Source organism: Watersipora subatra, chromosome 4, assembly GCF_963576615.1.
Source record: "Watersipora subatra chromosome 4, tzWatSuba1.1, whole genome shotgun sequence".
Taxonomy (NCBI): Eukaryota; Metazoa; Bryozoa; class Gymnolaemata; order Cheilostomatida; family Watersiporidae; genus Watersipora; species Watersipora subatra.
The window spans coordinates 8175992-8197142 of record NC_088711.1 but is presented as its reverse complement, the minus strand read 5'-3'; the positions used below and the strand labels follow the sequence as shown (position 1 = coordinate 8197142).

Here is a 21151-nt window from a genome sequence, read left to right as displayed (position 1 = left end):
TGTCATCATCGAATTGACAATAAAAAGCTGGGCGTTTTAAGTTGCTATATTTGAAAGATTCACAGATTGAAATGTTGTATTCATTCAACTTTTTGGCTCACAAATTGACACTTCTACAAGACAGCAATGTCATATATGAGCTCTCCATTGAAATTTAACAAAAACAGGTTTAAAGCTAGCGCTGCTAACTGCTTTGCAAATTGCTGACACGTTTAACTTCCCAGCAACGGTTTATACCATAGCTAAAAGTTGGATCTCAACAAATTAAGTACAATGGACATGGCCTTAGTCTGAGAATCAATTGCTACACTTTAATGAACTAATCCTAAAACGCATGAAACATCAAAAAAATTTTAATGTAACAAATAAAATATAAGTTAACAATAAAATACATTAATTTGCGACTAATGAGTCAAATGGCTGAGAACGCCCTAGCTAGTCTTTTTTAGAACATAATGCTTGTTTTTACAATGGTATTGCTGGTGAAAGTTTAGCGAATGCTATTAGTTAATGCTTGGACACTGATATACTATTGCTACCCTGATGGTGCCCTACACAACATAAAGCCAACAATGACTTGTTACCATTATGTGGTTAGCAACACTTACATACAGGTAAAATAGAGATTAGGAAGTTTAAAAACTTTACAAGGAATAAATATACTCTGGTACATTCTATTTCAGGCGGAAAATTCGCTATTTGAAGTTGTTACACAAATTACTATTAGAACAAAGTAGATGGATTAAAAATTACTCTTTGTGACGAAATATGCATTTGTTTATTTTTCTATTTCCTCAATAGGTAAAAATTCTGAGCATAGCAGATGGTTTGATGACTAAAGATAACCTTTCGGATAACCAGTTGATTTTTAGTTAACTTTACGCATAGGCCTACAGTCAAAGGTCAACCTACAATCACCTCTACACGAAATATTTTGATTTTGACATAATAATTAAAATTTTCGAAAACATTCGCCTCGGCAGACAAATTAATATTTCAACATACGATGGCCGAAGTTTCTTGAAACAGATAGTGCATATATACGTATGCAGCGTTCCTTTGGCTGCTTTGGTTCTACGTAACTCGAATACGACTAAACAGTACTTGTCACCTTCACTTTTTAAGCTAACAAATCATGAACCAGAAGATGAGTGCGACTGGCAGCAGTGAAAGAGGCAGAACATAATGCGACTGGCAGCAGTGAAAGAGGCAGAACATAATGCGACTGGCAGCAGTGAAAGAGGCAGAACAATAGTTTTCTTAGAATTAAAATAACAGCTGATAGAAGAACATAGGAAAACATCTTCGGATCAATTTAAAAAAAAACTCCATCTAACGATTATGAGAAAAAATGTAATGAGAATAAATGAAAGCTGGAAACAAATGAAAACAAAGAAGTCTGCCGTAATAACTAAAGATAAAACTATATAGATATCAATAAGTAAATTTGCAAAGCTCATTCTAAATATAGATGTTGATTAAACTACAGATAATTGGCTCTCAGGTAGAACTTGCAGTCAGACTAACGAATGATCATCAAGCAACCCACCATTATTGGCAGCCAGCATGTCAATCATTCTACCAGGAGTGCAGACGACTATCTCGCAGCCCCTCTTCAGCTCGGCTATCTGCTCGGACACGCCCGTCCCGCCATAAACGCAGACCGTAGTCAGGCCCAATGGCTTGGCAAACTTTTTGCACTCTTTGAATATCTGCATGGCCAGCTCTCGTGTAGGTGTCAAGATAATCCCTGAAAGAATGAGACAATGGCATGAGTCAAAGGAACAGAAGAGCCCTTGTTTCCACTTGTGTCACACTCAGCAGACTCTCTAATCCCAAATAATGCTAGATAACTGAGCAATGCCGAGACAGACAGGCATATTATCCCTGTAATTTCTCTCTATTTTATATGAAACAATTAGAGATTATCCAGCGTAACAAGCGGAAACCATGAATACTGAATAACCAGAGTTGATTAGCTGATCTATAGAGATAGGAAGGCGGATTAATATTAGATATCTCTCACAATCTACAGCGGATTGCTGGTTAGTTTGGTGTGACAAACTTGTCCCCGCATAAGCAACTTTTAACATACACGTAATTACTGAAATGTACCAATAAATATCATTAACCATACCATATATCAATTGCAATGCGTAACAATAAACTTCATGCATCAATTATGCATATGAAATAATCATTTTGCTAAATTCCTTGGGGTGATCCGAGTCAATGAGAGTGACACACAGTTGCGAGGAGCCAAGGGATAAGCATAGATAGAGTACAAGTGGCACTTACCGAGAGGCCCGTCTCCCTCTTCGATAGGCTCCTGATCCAGAACGTGCCTCAGCATCGGCAGCAAAAAAGCAACAGTTTTACCGCTTCCGGTCTTAGCGATGCCAATAAGGTCTCGTCCGCTCATGATAGCCGGTATAGCTTGCATCTGTATGGGAGTGGGCTTTTCATAGCCGTGTCTGACATAGAAAGACACACATTGCTTTAATTGTCAAACAGATAATCGCTAATAGTTAAAGGTGCTGAAAGACCATATTCAGGAGTTTTTTGGTAGAAGCAATCAATGCATGTATATAGCCAAGAAACAGTGACCCACAAGCAACAACTATGCTTGGCAGCGGAGGAGATTTATGTACGCAAAACATATGTCAAATTCTTCAATCAATGTTTAGTTTGATTCCTTTGCAGCTCATCAACAAATAGCGTAATTACATTGTCAAATGCGTAATAGTAGAGGCGACAGATAAAACCTATTTAGCTACAGATAATTTTAGACATTTTTATTACCCACAAGCCTCAGGGGCATGCGCAGGGAATCCGAAAGTACTTATAAAGGTCAATGAATATGTCGCTTCAGGCCATTTGACTTGTAAAATATATGGGATATAATATATATATATATTATATATATATATATAATATATATAGATATAGCAATGGGATAAGCAATGGCAGATATGCATTCATCAGAATGTGCTGCAGGATGTTGCAGCGATATTTGACTTACTTTTTAAGTGTCTCAAGAAGTTTTAAAGTCACTCCAGCCTGGGCCCAAGTGAGTATCGGCCGAGGACAATTCTTTCCCTTCACCTTTATGTCATCCATCTCACTGCGCATCTCCTCCACTTCTGCAAACACAAGTTCATGAATGTCACACACTTCGGGAGCATTGGTCAGTGCAAGGGTGCCGGAGCATGTCTGTCTTCAGACCAGAACTGAAAGCTGTGTTCACATATGTCATATTGCCTGCGCTTTTGCCAGTGTGAATGATGCAGCGATTGACCTATCATTATTTTGATCAATAATTGCACAAACGCTACCAAACTGGAACCTGAAATGGTATATTTATCCTAATGAACTGGAGCAGGTACAACAAGTGTCTAAATGCAGGTCGGCAGCAGACATACCAACACCTCCATACAACCTGCTTGTATTTATGTTTATCACTACATATTGACTTGTATATACTTCAACAGCTGAGAAGACCGACCAAAGACATTTATTCCGAGCAGAGTCTGGTACATTCTGCTAAGATTAAAATGAGCAGCCACGGAAACGATGAGAAGTTTTGGTCATACCAGAACTGTCATCTAATCGTGAAAGGCAACTGTTGGGGACAAAGAGAAATTGTCAAGAAACAGCTATACATGTCAAAACTAAACAGAACAAATAAGAGATTGTTAGTGGCTCGCTATAAACAATCCTTAGCTGTTCTATATTCAGGACACGGAGTAAAGCACCTGAGAGATGGCTACGCAGATGTGCAGTGAAATGGCATCCAATGGCAGTTTGACTTCTTCGGTCAACCCGCCGAGGTAGCGTTTTCAAACCAGAAACAATGGGCAGTGTGTCAGCCATTGTCATCACTAATCTCTATTGCCCTCCCATAGTAATCACAGCAATTACATGCAATTAAAGGGATTATACAATGTCAAAATACCGAACAATTTTCAGAATACAGTAATAACCTGACATTATTTCTTGTTGGATTAAGAGACGAGTGTCAAAGCATCGGCAGTTGAGCTCAGACATTTGAGACTATATAAAGTGGGAGAAACAAGCATTCGAAACCAGTTTGGGCAGAGTAATTCAGCAGAAAAGACTCCTGTTCAATACAGAGTAGCACTCGGCAATCAACTATCAAGATGTTTTCCTAAACACGTAGACCGAAGAAGAGAGACAAAGAAACACTAGCAGGAAGAGTGAGGAGCTGAATGTCGACCTAGCAAGGTATGTTGTATGTGTAAACTGCGGGTAAACTCTTTGTCATCATCACTGTTTGGAAAATTACATACATATCGCTTGTATTACAACTGAACTTCGACCATAAAATATTTGGAAAGAGCATTTTTACACTACAACTAACTCTTTCTTGGCAACTATCCAATGTGAGCCCACTGCTTAACATGATAGACCAGAGGAGAGTCCACTGTGCATAAGTTACTATAGACTAGTAACCTAGCCGTACTAGGTCAAGTTATGCCACTTACGTAGGAACACAGCCGTTCTAGCATTACAGTAGATCGAGATTACAGAACATAATCTCACTGTATTGTATTGAATACTTCTCTTTCCATATTCATTTAATCAAACGAGTTGACGCAAAAATGCATGTTGAATGTAGACAAGAAATGGCAGCAGTTTGCTAATTTTATCCTGTTGTTATATTTGAGCAGAAATCAATTAGCTATAAATTCTACTTAACAACTCTTGGTAGTTCTAAAAGAAGTAAAGATTTGAACACTGGATTTTTGGCAAAATACAGGGAGAATTTCATGTTATAATATTCTCACTGTTTGATGCCAAAAATTCAGCTGTTGATACATTCATCAAGAAAACAGACAATCCTTAGTCCAGATTTTAGTAAAAGTCACTGCCAAGACAATTTATATAACAGTAAAAGCATAGCAACTCTAACGCGAATTCATTCCCCTTTTTATGAGTTGACGTAAAAATATAAATTGACTCTTGACAGAAAATGGTAACAGTTTGCTAATTTTATACTGTTGTTATATTCTGGCAAAAATCAATTAGCTGTGAAGTCTACTAAACAACTTTTGCTGATTTCAAAAGAATTAAAGATTCAAACACTGAATTGTGGAATAAAAGGATAATTTTGTGTTATAATATTCTCACTGTCTGATGTCAAAAATTTATCTGCTACAATGCTCATCATTAAAAAGATCTTTATATTTCACTACAAAGTAATTATTTACAAATAGTAAAAAACTTCTGTACTAAAAATATAGTAACAATCAAGAAGCTTAAATCGGAGTGACTAGATGGTTGACGACAGTAAGAAATTATTGATGCCTCGAGATATATCAATACTGACAGACCGTAAGGACAGAATTCTGACACTGAATGTTTGGCGAAACATAGTGAGAATTTCACTGTGCAATATTTTCACTATTTGATGCCAAATATTTAGCTGTTACGACGCTCATCCATGCTAAAGATGGCTTCGAATATTTCTCTCCGCAGTGATAAATTTATAGGAAACTAAAAGAGACTAACGTCCGACGAAAAGGCGAGAAGAAAACTTTAAAGCGAATCATTAGGTAATTGGCAGAACATAGAAAGTTGGATGCGTATAATCTTACTATACTGTGTGAAACATCAGCTATTGTCTTTGTTAAAAAAGGTTACACGAGAAAGTGAGCTGATTTTTGACAGAAAATGGCAACAGTTTGTTTGTAATCAACTGTTACTATATTCTGTCAAAATTCAACAAGCTTCTATCGGAGTGATGAGTATTAATGCTTTAGAATACATTAGCATTGACAGACCCCAAGTATACAATTCCAACACCGATTTTTTGGCAAAACACAGGGAGAATTTCACCTTATAATATTCTCACTGTTTGATGCCAAAAACTCTGTTGTTAATAGATTCATCAAGGAAACAGAGGATACTCAGTCCAGATTTTAGCAGTCAGAGAGAAATATCGCTGCTCAGACGGTTTCACATAATAGGAAAAGCAGATTGTTTTGGATTTTTTTTCATTTTGTAAAATAACTGCAGGCTATCAACTTACTGAGTGTTGGACATTTGACTAAAGACTGTGTGATATAGCATGATACCTTTACTGGTTCACGTAGAGTACCATATCTGTTTCCATATTCATTTAACCAAATGAGTTGACACAGAAATACAAGTTGAATTTTGACAGGAAATGGCAACAGTTTGTTAATTTTATACTGTTGTTACATTCTGGCAAAAATCAATTAGCTATAGATTCTACGTAACTCTCGCTGGTTTTAAAGGAAGTGAAGAATTGAACATTGGATTTTTGGCAAAATACAGGGAGAATTTTGTGTTATAATAGTCTCACCGTTTGATGACAAAAATTTATCTGCTACAATACTCATCATTAAAAAGATCTTTATATTTCACTACAAAGTAATTATTTACAAAAAGTAAAAAACTTCTGTACTAAAAGTATAATAACAATCAAGAAGCTTAAATCAGAGTGACTAGTGGGTGATGACAGCAAGAGATTATTGATGCCTCGAGATATATCAATACTGACAGACCGTAAGGACAGAATTCTGACACTGAATGTTTGGCGAAACATAGTGAAAATTTCACTGTGCAATATTTTTACTATTTGATGCCACATATTCAGCTGTTACGACGCTCATCAATGCTAAAGATGGCTTCGAATATTTCTCTCCGCAGTGATAAATTTATAGGAAACTAAAAGAGACTAACGTCCGACGAAAAGGCGAGAAGAAAACTTTAAAGCGAATCATTAGGTAATTGGCAAAACATAGAAATTTGGATGCGTATAATCTTACTATACTGTGTGAAACATCAGCTATTGTCTTTGTTAAAGAAGGTTACATGAGAAAGCGAGCTGATTTTTGACAGAAAATGGCAACAGTTTGTTGTAATCAACTGTTATTATATTCTGTCAAAATTCAACAAGCTTCTAGCGGAGTGACTCGTGGCTGACACTAGCAACAGAGTATTAATGCTTTAGAATACATTAGCATTGACAGACCCCAAGTATACAATTCCAACACCGACTATTTGGCAAAATACAGGGAGAATTTCATATTATAATATTCTCACTGTTTGATGCCAAAAACTCTGTTCTTAATAGATTCATCAAGGAAACAGAGGATACTCAGTCCAGATTTTAGCTGTTAGGGATAAAAATCCCTGCTGAGATGTTTCATATAATAGGAAAAGCAGGTTGTTTTGATTTTTTTTCATTTTGTAAAATAACTGCAGGCTATCAACTTACTGACTGTAAGACATTTGACTAAAGACGGTGTGATATAGCATGATACCTTCACTGGTTCACGTAGAGTACCATATCTGTTTCCATATTCATTTAACCAAATGAGTTGACACAGAAATACAAGTTGAATTTTGACAGGAAATGGCAACAGTTTGTTAATTTTATACTGTTGTTATATTCTGGCAGAAATCAATTAGCTATAAATTCTACTTAACAACTCTTGCTGGTTTTAAAAGAAGTTAAGATTTGAACATTGGATTTTTGGCAAAATACAGGGAGAATTTCGTGTTATAATATTCTCATTGTTTGATGCCAAAAATCCACCTGTTGTAATACTCATCAATGCCAAAGATGATTCTTAATATTGTAATACAGCAATAAATTGTAGCAAAATTAAACAAATTATGCAGCAAAAATGTGCACAAGCTTTTCGCGGAGTGACTAGGCCTAGTGACTGACTTCAAGTATAAAATTCTGACAGTGGATATTTGGTGCAATGCAGGGAGAATTTCATTTCAAACTATTCTCACTGCTTTATACCAAAAATTCGCTTGTTACAATACTCATTTATTTAAAACTTACTAGTATACAGTGGCAAATTATGGAAAACTAAAGGAGCTCACGTCGACAAAAAGCTGAGCAGATAATATTACAGCGAACTATTAGGTACTTGGGAGAATACATGAAAAGTTACTAGTGTATACTGTGTTTCATGTGAAATATCAGTTGTCACAATCATAAAAACACCTTGTTAACCCTTTCGCGGGCGAATTTTCAAAACTAAATCAGACTCCCATGGGCGAATTAATTTTTCAAAAAAGTCAATTTTTTTTAAAAGGTTCATACATTTTTCTGTTTGTTATTATGTGCATATATCTATGTTTAAAGGTTCATATGTATACATGTATATGTCCATAGGCATATATATATATATTATAAACAAATAAAAATGTATAACATAAAATATATGTTTTTCATAATAATTGTCTATTTACGAATAATATTTTCGAAAGCATTCTCCTTTACAAAGGCCCACATCACAGTCTTTGCACCAAGTACTTATCCGTGTAACAAAGAGCTCCCACAAAAATGTACTTCCTGGATTGACAGGCTCAAAAAACTTTTCAAAATACTCTACTGGTTGAGCATCTACTGGAGTAAATACTGGGCCTGTCACTGCTATAAACTGCTGAATTGTAGGAGATTTATCTCTGTTTATGTTGGTTATATTCTTCCAGGCACTGGCATCACTCCTACTCACATCCTCATCATTACTGCTACCAGCCTTTTCATCACTGTCATTTCCAGATGTAAAGTCATTCCAATCACAATTCAAACCTGATTCACTGTCATCTCTTGCTACTAAATCTAAAAAGTCACTGTCAGCTCTGAATCTCTTAGTAATTTCGGTACTAGTACTTGCTTTATTAGAATAATCTAGGGAGGTTCTTTTAGAAGTCGCCATGACGGTAAACTAAAGTCAAACTCTCAAAAAATTCGGTAAATAAAAGATAAAACCGAAGTAAGAAAAATAAAAGTTGATAATTTATTTAGAACAATTTTCTAATTTTTTTCGAAAGTTTATTTATTCATCACTGCTAAAAACGATCGTTTTTTTCAACCTTAAAGTCAATTTTTGAGGCTAACCAAAACTACTATATCGTAGCTTGCTATTGGTAAAAAAAGTAAACAAAAAACGGCATTTAGCTAACCAGAAACTGCAATAATAAAATACATTACCGAAACGACAAAAACGTCGCACTGCCCATTAGCAGCCGTATCGCAAAGCGACAAAAACGTCGCTCTGCCCGCGAAAGGGTTAACTGAATGCACGGACACAAGCAAGATGATTTTTGGCAGAGAATGGAAGCAGTGTATGTTCCACTGCTGCTATACTCGGTCAAAAATTAACAAGCTTAGACCAGAGTGAGAGGTGGCTGCCACCAGCAAGAGATCATAATACCTGAAAATGCATCAACATTGACAGACCTGAAGTACAGATTTCTGACACTGAATTTTTGGCGAAATACAGGGAGAATTTCGTGTTATAATATTCTCACTGTTTGATGCCAAAAATTCAGCTGTTAATACATTCATCAAGAAAACAGACAATCCTTAGCCCAGATTTTAGTAAGTCACTGCCAAGACAATTTATAACAGTAAAAGCATATCAACGCTAACTTTTTCCATTTTTATGAGTTGACGCAAAAATATAAATTGACTCTTGACAGAAAATGGTAACAGTTTGCTAATTTTATACTGTTGTTATATTCTGGCAAAAATCAATTAGCTGTGAATTTTATTAAACAACTTGCTGATTTCAAAGGAATTAAAGATTCAAACACTGAATTTTTGTGCGGAATAAAAGGATAATTTTGTGTTATAATATTCTCACTGTGTGATGTTAAAAATTTATCTGCTACAATGCTCATCATTAAAAAGATCTTTATATTTCACTACAAAGTAATTATTTACAAAAAGTAAAAAAACTTCTGTACTAAAAATATAGTAACAATCGAGAAGCTTAAATCGGACTGACTAGTGGTTGACGACAGTAAGAGATTATTGATGCCTCGAGATATATCAATACTGACAGACCGTAAGGACAGAATTCTGACACTGAATGTTTGGCGAAACATAGTGAAAATTTCACTGTGCAATATTTTCACTATTTGATGCCAAATATTCAGCTGTTACGACGCTCATCAATGCTAAAGATGGCTTCGAATATTTCTCTCCGCAGTGATAAATTTATAGAAAACTAAAAGAGACTAACGTCGACGAAATGGCGACTTTAGAGCGAATCATTTGGTAATTGGCAAAACATAGAAATTTGGATGCGTATAATCTTACTATACTGTGTGAAACATCAGCTATTGTCTTTGTTAAAGAAGGTTACACGAGAAAGTGAGCTGATTTTTGACAGAAAATGGCAACAGTTTGTTTGTAATCAACTTTTACTATATTCTGTCAAAATTCAACAAGCTTCTAGCGGAGTGACTCGTGGCTGACACTAGCAACAGAGTATTAATGCTTTAGAATACATTAGCATTGACAGACCCCAAGTATACAATTCCAACACCGACTTTTTGGCAAAATACAGGGAGAATTTCATATTATAATATTCTCACTGTTTGATGCCAAAAACTCTGTTCTTAATAGATTCATCAAGGAAACAGAGGATACTCAGTCCAGATTTTAGCAGTCAGAGAGAAATATCGCTGCTCAGACATTTCATATACGGTAATAGGAAAAGCAAATTGTTTTGGATTTTTTATCATTTTGTAAAATAACTGCAGGCTATCAACTTACTGAGTGTTGGACATTTGACTAAAGACGGTGTGATATAGCATGATACCTTTACTGGTTCACGTAGAGTACCATATCTGTTTCCATATTCATTTAACCAAATGAGTTGACACAGAAATACAAGTTGAATTTTGACAGGAAATGGCAACAGTTTGTTAATTTTATACTGTTGTTACATTCTGGCAGAAACAAATTAGCAATAAATTCTACTTAACAACCCTTGCTGGTTTTAAAAGAAGTTAAGAATTGAACATTGGATTTTTGGCAAAATACAGGGAGAATTTCACCTTGTAATATTCTCACTGTTTGATACCAAAAATTCAGCTGTAAAAGACAATTCTCAAGATTTTGCTACAATAAATTATAGAAAACTAAAAGAACCTGTTTACCCGTGTCGAAAAAAAACTAAGAAAGTTTTTTAAAAGAAATGTTAGAGAATTCAACAAATCTTTAGGTATACAGCAACTGAAGTGAAAAAATAGCTCCCTATACTCTCACTGTCTCGTGTCAAACCAGTCCTCACATTGACTAGCTAAAACATTTCATTAGCCGAAATGAGGAAGCAGACCGATTTTTCAGAGAAAATGGCAACAGCTTAATTGTGTTCTACTATTACTATATTCTGTTAAAGATTAACAAGGTTGAAGCAGACTAGCAGCTGATACCAGTCAGAGTATTAATGCTTCTGAATACATCAACTATAGAATTCAGAGACTGTATTTTTGGTGTATACAGGGAGAACTTGTGTTACAATACTCTCTCTGTTTGATGCCAAAAAATCAGCTGTTAATATATTCATTAAAAGAACAGACAAGACTGAATCACACTGAGATACTAACCTTTAACTGCTCTGAGACAAACATCACATCGCATCAAACAGTCTAATTTCATAAAATAAAATTTTAATCACACCTAGACCCATTTTCCTCCATAGACTGTCAGATGACACGCTAAAACTTTATTTCCACAAGTAAAACACTATTACAACACTATTACCTTCAGGAGACATGTTCTTTATCTGCGGCACTTCGACATAGAATGACTTTTTAAATGGTCGGTAGTATATCTTTTCATGGTCGACAACAAACAGCTCTTTCTTCTTCCCCTTCAGGGAGTTGGCAAGTGTTGTCTCCAAGTCCTCTTCTTCCTCTTCAGATGAATACTGTAGACAGTAGATATGGAATGTAATACAAGAATTCATCGGAGCAGAACATTCGACATCGGTGAACGTCAATTTTGAGTGGAGCTAATGCAGTTGTAGTCAAAATGTTTAAAACTGAGCAAAATACGAAATTTGTTCAGGTCACATGAAACTTAATTTCATGTTTGAGTGCAGAATATTTTTTAGGAAATGTTATATGGACTGTATTTCCCCAATTGGTTGATTTACTTGTGATTTAAAGCCTAGCAAATGGATTCGGACGACAATAACAGCATTAACTTCCTGATTTCAGGTCAACCTCACGTGTTACCTTTCAGAAATGTCACAAAAGGCTGGTTCACATTATATCGCCATATTTCGGCGTCGATGCCACAATACTTCGGTGATCGTCGATGATAACATGTTCACACTATCACATACACATCCGCGTTTGCATCAGGAGATACTCTGTGATGTAGTGTTTTCATTTATCTTTTAAAATTTTCCTGAAGAAACCGTTTCGTTTTCGCGTGCTGCAATCAAAAACTAGTCCAGCAGCGACTATCATAAACAGATATGAATAAATCACTTTATCCGCTACCGTGAATTACCATTGCCGAAATGGTTCACATTTGAAAGGCGGTCGTCGACGCTCGGCGAAATATCGGGAAAGTTTGACAGCTGCAAACTTTCCCGCTGTTTCCGCAATGCTTCGTCGATGCCATCAATTCACGGTTCACATAATCAACGATGAAAGGGAAAACGCTGACAAATGGCGATATTGTGTGAACCAGCTTTTAGCACGCTGTGCGGTTAACCGTTAAGAAGTGGGTAAACATAATTGTAAATTTGGCAGGTCACTAGCTCTAATTCTAAAGCTAGATTTATGAATTATTTGCTGTAGTACACATGATCTATTGTAAACTTGAATGAGAATGTTACTGATTGGGCAATGAGAGAGCGTTTGAAAGCTGTCAATGATGATACGTCATAATTATGCTAATTATGCTTTTTAGTTATGCTAAAAAAACCTTTAAATTATGCCAGAAACGACTTGCCATATACAAATGGAATGAGGCTTCTAAATAATGATTGCATAGGTTATACCTCCATGTGGTCAGCATCATTTTCCATTCGCTCCCCCTTTACTCTCTCTTCCTTGTCAGCGCTTTTCTTGGCCACCACTGCAGTTATGATGGTTGTCTTTCCTACCATCTGCTCTTCACCTCCATTCTTTGGCTAAAAAGAAAAAACCTACATCACCAGTTCCAACTTCTCTGTATTTTATTTACAAAATGGACTAACAGGCTGAAAATGGAAAAGAAACGCTAAAGTTGCAAAGGTCGGAACAAAAGGCTGTCATTACTAGATGGGAAAGTCATAGATGTTCCTAGAGAATAAAGGCAAAAGTAAATGACTTCAGTTTATTCTCATTCAATGGTATGAAGCCTAGGGTTGGTTTTTTACTGGTATAAAATAATTTCTGCTAGCCTGCGGTCAAAATGGTAAAAACCGGAAAAAATGTTAAAAACTGGCAGTAATTGGCATATATTATTTTGCATTATTGTACATAAATCTAATTAACAGCCCATATTTTACATTGCAAGCTGAATAGTATAGTAGTTTCCTAATGTTCATTTATTTATAAAGTAAAGGTTTATAAATGCGAACCAAAATAGCCATATCATCTGTAGTTTAAAAAACATTATTAGACCTACTAGTAGACTGTTACATGTAGTTTGTGTGAATCAATATTATAACAAAATAAGTAATACATCATGTTTTAAATATGTTCAATTTAACACGATATGAAATTAAATTTCCACCTGAATATAACCGGATTTTTGCAGGCGATTCAAACAACCTCGGCAAGAATTTGTCAACTCTGAAGAAGTTTATATAGAAAATTAATCATTTATTCTGCTAAGGTTAAATGGCAAAAAGTGAGGTAGTTTTATCTATACAAGTCAAAACTTTAGCAAGAATTAAGCTTTAATACGATGACATCAAAGTATTTACTATTATTTTTATCATTCTTCACATCATCTCTAACTGAATATGGTATTTCAGTTAGAGAACAATTGTCGGATCTGTAAATTCGTCATGTTCAACATGTGTGAGTAGACAGCGACTGTAGACAGACCGAACCTCAGCGACTGCCCTAAAAGTCCTAGATTTAATAATTTACGATGTACAAGTACCTGTATACTAAGCAGAGTATGACAAATGCTGATCCGAGACCAGATATTCTAGATCTTTGAGCACAAACAGTTGAATCTGACCAATTGGCTTTAGTGATGACAAATCATGTTTTTATGTGAATAAAATCTATCGCCGCTGCTAAAGTTTTGCGGCATTCTAATCAGCTAACGAAAGGTAATGAGACAAAATTTATAATGTTAGAGCATAAACTTCCAGTATGAAGAAAGGCATGCAAACAATCAACAAGCATACATCACACAGCCTCTATTCTATTCTAATCAAAATGCACCTTGTACGTGATAAAGCTGTTTGAGCAAGTCTAGCGTTATCATTCAGCATCGACTCAGATTCAGCACCACAGATTGGCGCCATGACATGCTTTGAGGAATTGGTAAGATGAACAACATGGTTTACCACAATAATTCAGCACACGGTTGAAATACTCACAGATGCTGCTCCAGAAGGACCTGCCTTTTCATCACCTTCCAAATCCTGCAAGTTGAACCAAGACAAGCTTTGGCTTCAGCAATTATAAAAAGAAGATAAATAATCAAACTAGCTGTGTTACCCGGCGTTGCCCGGGTAACAAAAAAGTCTGTGGACAGAAAATTGATTTGTATTTAATATATAACAACATTTGCCATTCTAGCTAAAGACAACTGTAAAGGTTTTCAAACGTTTAAACTTCATATCATGAGAAAAATGTTTCGTGCAGGTCAAACAAATTGAAAAAAATAAAACGACTATAAAAGGGTTTAAATGTAAAAGTGAAATAATTAGCAAGTAATAGCTAAATTGAATCTGTTTTGCTACGATTACAATAAAAGATGATTCGGTAATGATACAATTTTTACGAACTGAGAAAACAAAATAAAAATTCTGAATATGTTGAATTAATAATAATAATTCTTGCATAGTAGTGTGTGTATAAAAAAGTTACTGTTCCACCAGCAGCTATCGATCAAAACTCTGAATACAATGATGCTGGTACGGCGATATGTAAAAATGAGATATTGTCGGGTCTTTGTCTGATCGAAGGTGAGAGAACCTAGAGGCTATTCCTACTCGAGATAATACAATTGTCCGCGTGAAAAGTATTAATCTTTACAGCGATTTAGCAATTGAACCTAACGAAAAGCTGGAAATAGAGGTTCACAAAAACGTAAAAAAAAGGCATCGTGTTTCATAGAGTTAACAGAATTTATTTGCCAAATTCTAATATCGAGAGAGTCTATTGTTGATATCGTTTTGCTGAAAACAAATTAGCCCTAATAAAGCGAGGACAAAAAAGCACCGCATTCATAGAGCTAAAAGAGTTCATAGAGTTGTAATTATTATGTCATTTTGGTGTGAACTCGGAAAACGATGTATACGTTATGTATAAAGAGTGAGCGATTGTATGAGCTTCTATGGTCTCATGGTTAATGCGATGAATTATCAATATGCGTTCGCGCTCTTCGCGAGTCCAAGTCCAGCATAACGCAGAATTTTAAATCCAAAATTTTAATAGCTATAGCTGGACATACTGAAAACAGAAAACATACATTGAGAAATATATATATAGATAGAGATATTCAGTAACCTAGATGGTCATAAAAGCAATTCATGGCAGTTTTATGAACTTGTATATCTATATATATATCAATCTCAAAGCCTGTGTGTAGTTCAGCTTGTGCAGCTATAGCTATTAAAATATTTGTATGAAGAATCCATGAACTCAGAACCTCCCATTCGCCAGGCAAACGCCTCACCAATCAACCTCTGCGAGATTGATGGATTTTTTGAGCAATATATGTCATTATGTGGATGAAAATACGCTACCGCTCTCCGTTATGGCACAATGTAATTTTATGCTTGCACTTCCGTGAGAGCGAGTAGTTTGCTCTTATTAGTATGCTTACTCAAATTAGCCGTTGGCAATGCGCCAGGCTAATGGCAAGCAACTACATTACCTTTCACTGTTTATAAGCCAATTTTAATACCCGTGCAACGCTAAGCATTCTGCTAGTATAGATATATCATTATATATTAATCATTTTAAACTGCAATCTGGTGTTCATCAACTTCACATGAATCACAGCAAACGCATGTACAATTGCATGGTCTTACGCAAGAAATAATTAGGATTTAACCTTCATGAAAGCATCAAGCGGATCATCGTCGCTGCCACTGAGAACTCCCTCACCATTGTTCTCCTCATCCTCTTCATCATCATCCTCTTCTAAGTTCCAGGACTTTGAGGCTGGCATGATGACCTTTACGAAAAACACACAGTACAAACAAAAGAACAAGGATTTCATTTCTCAATTTGTTTGCAAGATTTGAACAGCCTACACGCTAATACAATTTTCAGACTTATGCTTTACATACCAGTGGAGAAAACCAAGGAGCTGCGTGAAACTTTCTAAAAGCCTCCTTTAAACTGCGATAGAAATTATCAGTTTTACAACATCATTAGTAAAAAATAACTGTTGTCAGAATTTTTAACTTTCATTTGTAACTCAGCAGCAATGGAGAAACATTTATTAAACTGAAAATGGGTATAAGTAGATATTTTTAAATATTTCTCTAATAGCTGAAATTAGAAAAAATATATAATTTGTTCATTGTTACCCCTTCATAAATTCATATTATCATCAGTAAACCAATTCATGCAATACACTCTAGATTACCAACACCAAGCTTCTGACTCAATGTCTTCATCCGTAACTACAGAGAAATCGTTTTATTCTTCACTAATGACAACCATGTATTATATGCATTAAAACCAGAGGCTTTAGATGCATGTCCCTGCGTTTCGGCTCAAGATTGTAAAATAAGATAACTATAAGATTTAACTTTTCACAATATAAGTATAAATATGGTGCCTTGAAGTAAGGAATGCTTTCTCTATACGTGAATAACTCATTAACAGACTTTCATTGTAGTTCTACATTTTCCAGTGATAACTTCTAAAACATACTAGCAGACGAAAACTCTCTACCCGTAAGGCATGATAACTTTGTTAATTCAAGTCAATTGTCAGTGAGTGTCAAATAACATCATCCATGCTTAATCATTGTCAATGAAACCTTACATTAAGATAATAAACTACCATAAGGATTTAAGGAGCGCATCAACAATAAACTAGCTTGTACACATGCACATGTGCATTGAGCAAGGCAATTAACCAACTACTTAGAAGTAAATCTGAACTGAAGCAGTAACACATTTGCAAGAACAGCATAATGGAAAGACAACTACAGCAAATTATTAGTACTGTATGATTTCTCTAAACTGATTGTTCATTTCGTTTCTCATATGTAACTAATATTAATATGGCCACAAATTATACATGTACATACACATGCTATGTATGAATTACAGTTACCAAGGTATATAACTTTATAAGAAACAACGGGCTGTCAGACTATCTAGCTGAGCGTGAACAAACAGCTTTTCTGTCATCAGCTAGTAGAATATGATCAATGAAACAAACAAGACAGAGAGGAATTATAAATAGGATAATCACACTACATATGATTAATTCAAGAGTTGTCTGATGTAACAAGCCTAGAAATTATTTATTTCATACTTACCATAGAATTATCAGATTTTCCTTTGTTCTTCTCTTTCCGCCACTTTTCAATGCGCTCGCGTCTTTTCTGCATTTCATCTTCAAGTTTAGCCTTTTCTGACTCCTAGGAAATACATCCATAAATAACTGAAAATTGCCAAAAAACTGTGAAACAATAACTGAGCAAAGTGAAAATACATACCGAGTTCAGCTCGCCAGGTTCGGATGATATTGCTCCTTCAATGACTAGAGGCTTCGTTGATTTCCTATCTCGGTCTCTGCTTCTAGATCGAGATCTCTTTTTGCTTCTACAAAAAATAACAAAGAAGCAGATGCTTGTTAACTTCAGACATGCGCTAGAATGTAGTAATTTGTATAATTCTTCCACTCGTAAACTATATACCTGTCCTTGCGATCACTTGATCTGCTTCTTCTACGATCACGAGACCTGCGACGCTCCCGTGATCTTGAACGTTTTCTTTCTCGGCTTCTTGATCGTCTATCTCGGCTTCTTGATCGTCTATCTCGGCTTCGCGATCGCTTGCGATACCTCCTGTCTCGTGATCTGGATCGGCGAGAACTTTTTTTGTCATCTTTTCTGTCTGTTGATCGAGATCGGCTTCTTTTTCTATATGATCTACAAATTGTAATTTATGATACAATGAATATTCAAGCAGTTTAAAACAATGCAGTGGTACTGGATTTTACATATTTATTTTTGCAATCATTTTGTTAATTTACTTTAGTAATATGTTAATAATGATTTAAATTGATATTAGATGTTACCCTGTTAAAATAACTAAAGTACACGTAAAGCCTCTAATTGAATGCCACCTTTATTTGAACGTCCCCTCTATTTGAGCGCCACTATAGGAGAAGGGTTAAAAAACAGAGGGCTACCCTTTTGTTGAACGCTACTTCTATTTGAACACCACTTCTATTTGACCGATAATATTTGACATTCTTAATCTTCACAAACCCATAACAGCAAGTGATCAGTAGAAGTGTCCACAAAAGCGTTCTATTAATGACTCGATTACATCAATAACAATTAATCCATTCTTTGTTTCTGTTCCTAATGAAGCCCGGTTTCCAACTCCTAGTCTTTAAGTTTTTCGTTAGAAACTTTGATTGCAACACCATAAAATTGGTAAATGCATCAAACTAATAGTACATGTACTTCCTGTTTAACACAGTCTTGATACTTCGACATATGTGAGAAAAGGTTTTTGCATTTACCATGAGCTACTACATATTTTGAGGCTAACATTTTGAAGTTATTTTGATTACACGCAGCTTCTCTATATTCGTGCTAAAGGTTTCTTTTTAAAATGGTATCGTGTAAAAAGCTTTGCTCTGCTAAAAAATTGCTTGGACACTAATATCGACTAGCTCAGTTGTGCAAAAGAGGAGTTGAGGTCAGAAAACACTGTGGAAGGTTTTGAACAGCCAGAAGAATATGAAATGGTTTCAAACGAAGGCAACAATTAGAATGCAACAGGCCGAGCAATCGATGCTAATATTTTTGTTTAAAAATTTTCATTTGCTTTAAAATGTGAATTTTTGTGGCTGCATGTAATATAATTATGGCTTATGTAACTTGTTCTTGAAAATATATTCATACCATTTGATAGATTATTGTTGTGAAACTTATAAATTTGCATATTTTTAGCATATTATTGATAGCATGATTGCGGTAATCTAAATTCAGCTTACAATGGATCGATGCTCGTAATAATGACTGGCTCATCTGTGTAGAAGAGAAGTTGAGGTCAGAAGACATTGTGGAAGGTATTGAACAGCCAGAAGAATATGAAATGGTTTCAAACGAAGGCAACAATTAGAACGCAACAGGCCGAGCAACCAATGCTAATATTGTAATTATATACATGTATATATAATATATAGTATATATAACTAATAACTATATCATTTAATTATATATCATATAGTTATAAATAACTAAATGATTTTTATGACTAAATTCATGCAATTGAAAACTATCCATTGCAGCCTGATGAGCGCCAAGCGTGAAACAGTGTTGTAGCTGCCATGAAAAACCATTTTAATATACGTACTGAGCTCGCTGAGTTTAGAGTTCTCTTTTTAAACTTGATTATTTTGAAATGACATACATATGTATAATATCAATAATATAATAATGTATATATAAGGTATACATGTATAATATATACATGCAAATATACAATCCATTTGAAATGACATACATATGTATAATATCAATAATACAATAATGTATATATAAGGTATACATGTATAATATATACATGCACATATACAATCCATTTGAAATGACATACATATGTATAATATCAATAATACAATAATGTATATATAAGGTATACATGTATAATATATACATGCACATATACAATCCATTTGAAAAAACAGCACAAAAATTTTAGTGACATGCCTACTTATACATCAATTATCAGCAGCAGGAAATTCAGTTAAGAAATGACAATCTACTGTGAGATCCTTTCAAATGATAGCAATGTTATAGAAGGTCACGAAAGCTTCAGATACCGATCTAATAGCTTGTCATAAACAGAAATTCAAATATGAGACATCAACATGAGAATGTTCTATTTGCAGAATTGAGTTGATTATACAACTCTAGACTTGCAAAAATGTGGTGCACTGTTTCAGGTTTTTAGACATCTTATTCTCTAGTAGTGTTTACAACAACATAGACAGCATTGTAGGTGTTATTTTGTAGCAAAATTCTTATGACTCTCTTAACTTAATGCAACCTGTCTCATATTTATCGTAAACTATAACAGCTTGAAACCCTTATTTTATCAATACATACCCACAGGTCTTGGAGTATAGCAAAGTGTAACAGGAACAGTACACTATTTTTGACATAATAAAGTATTACAAGAAATGGAGTGACTTTGAAAACAATGCCTAGATTAAGGTAGCACACAATTTTTTGGGAGTACAAGTTTTGCTGAACTCATAAACTTTCCGATGTTTCCCACTTGGCAAGCTAATGCATTCAAACACATCGCTTACTATTTGTTTATCTGGATGTCCACATTGATTAACACATTGCAACATATTTACACCATTTGATAAAAAGCAACCAACTGTGTTAATAAAGGTGCAATATTTAAAACTCATAACCTCTTCTTACATGAGGAGAAATAAAAGTTTGCATTGAAAACTGATTAAAGAGAACTTCAGCTCCAAATTTACATCTTGAAATGATGGGTCCTTTTTTTCAGGAGCCTTACTGTCATTCACTAATTTCAACATGAGATCTATTTTCAATCGCATAATAACTTGATTATTCCTGTTTATTGGAGATCAATTACATTGAACTTTAGCTCATAAACAAAATAACATGGTACTTCATATTTTAATTTGTTAGAATCAATAACATGATTATTCACTCAACGTGATACCTATGTGTTAGTGTTTTAGGACACAAAGATGTCTGAGCTTAATATAATATTAGAGTCAAAATGTTATACATAAGTAGCTCAATTGTTTAGCATCACAAAATTTAAGTCCTAATTTCTTTTCGTTTTTTCACTTTGCTCATAGTAAATGACAAAAAAGCTTTGGCTATTGGTGAATTCAAACTGTTTAGAATCTTTACCACAGCAACTTTACTCGTCATATGTGTCACATATTGTATGTTCATACAGGC

General features: G+C 34.9%; 1 protein-coding gene across 1 annotated transcript in view; it reads right to left on the bottom strand.

The window, feature by feature from the left end:
• LOC137395082 (probable ATP-dependent RNA helicase DDX46) overlaps positions 1-21151 on the bottom strand; it is a 38551-nt gene that overhangs the window by 12672 nt on the left and 4728 nt on the right. The window contains exons 2-11 of the mRNA XM_068081871.1: positions 17876-18109; positions 17675-17780; positions 17495-17596; positions 16049-16171; positions 14364-14408; positions 12822-12953; positions 11570-11735; positions 3023-3143; positions 2299-2474; positions 1550-1750 (exon numbers count right to left, since the gene is read on the bottom strand). Of these exons, the coding sequence (XP_067937972.1) occupies positions 1550-1750; positions 2299-2474; positions 3023-3143; positions 11570-11735; positions 12822-12953; positions 14364-14408; positions 16049-16171; positions 17495-17596; positions 17675-17780; positions 17876-18109 (1406 nt within the window). The remainder of the gene's footprint in view (positions 1-1549; positions 1751-2298; positions 2475-3022; positions 3144-11569; positions 11736-12821; positions 12954-14363; positions 14409-16048; positions 16172-17494; positions 17597-17674; positions 17781-17875; positions 18110-21151) is intronic.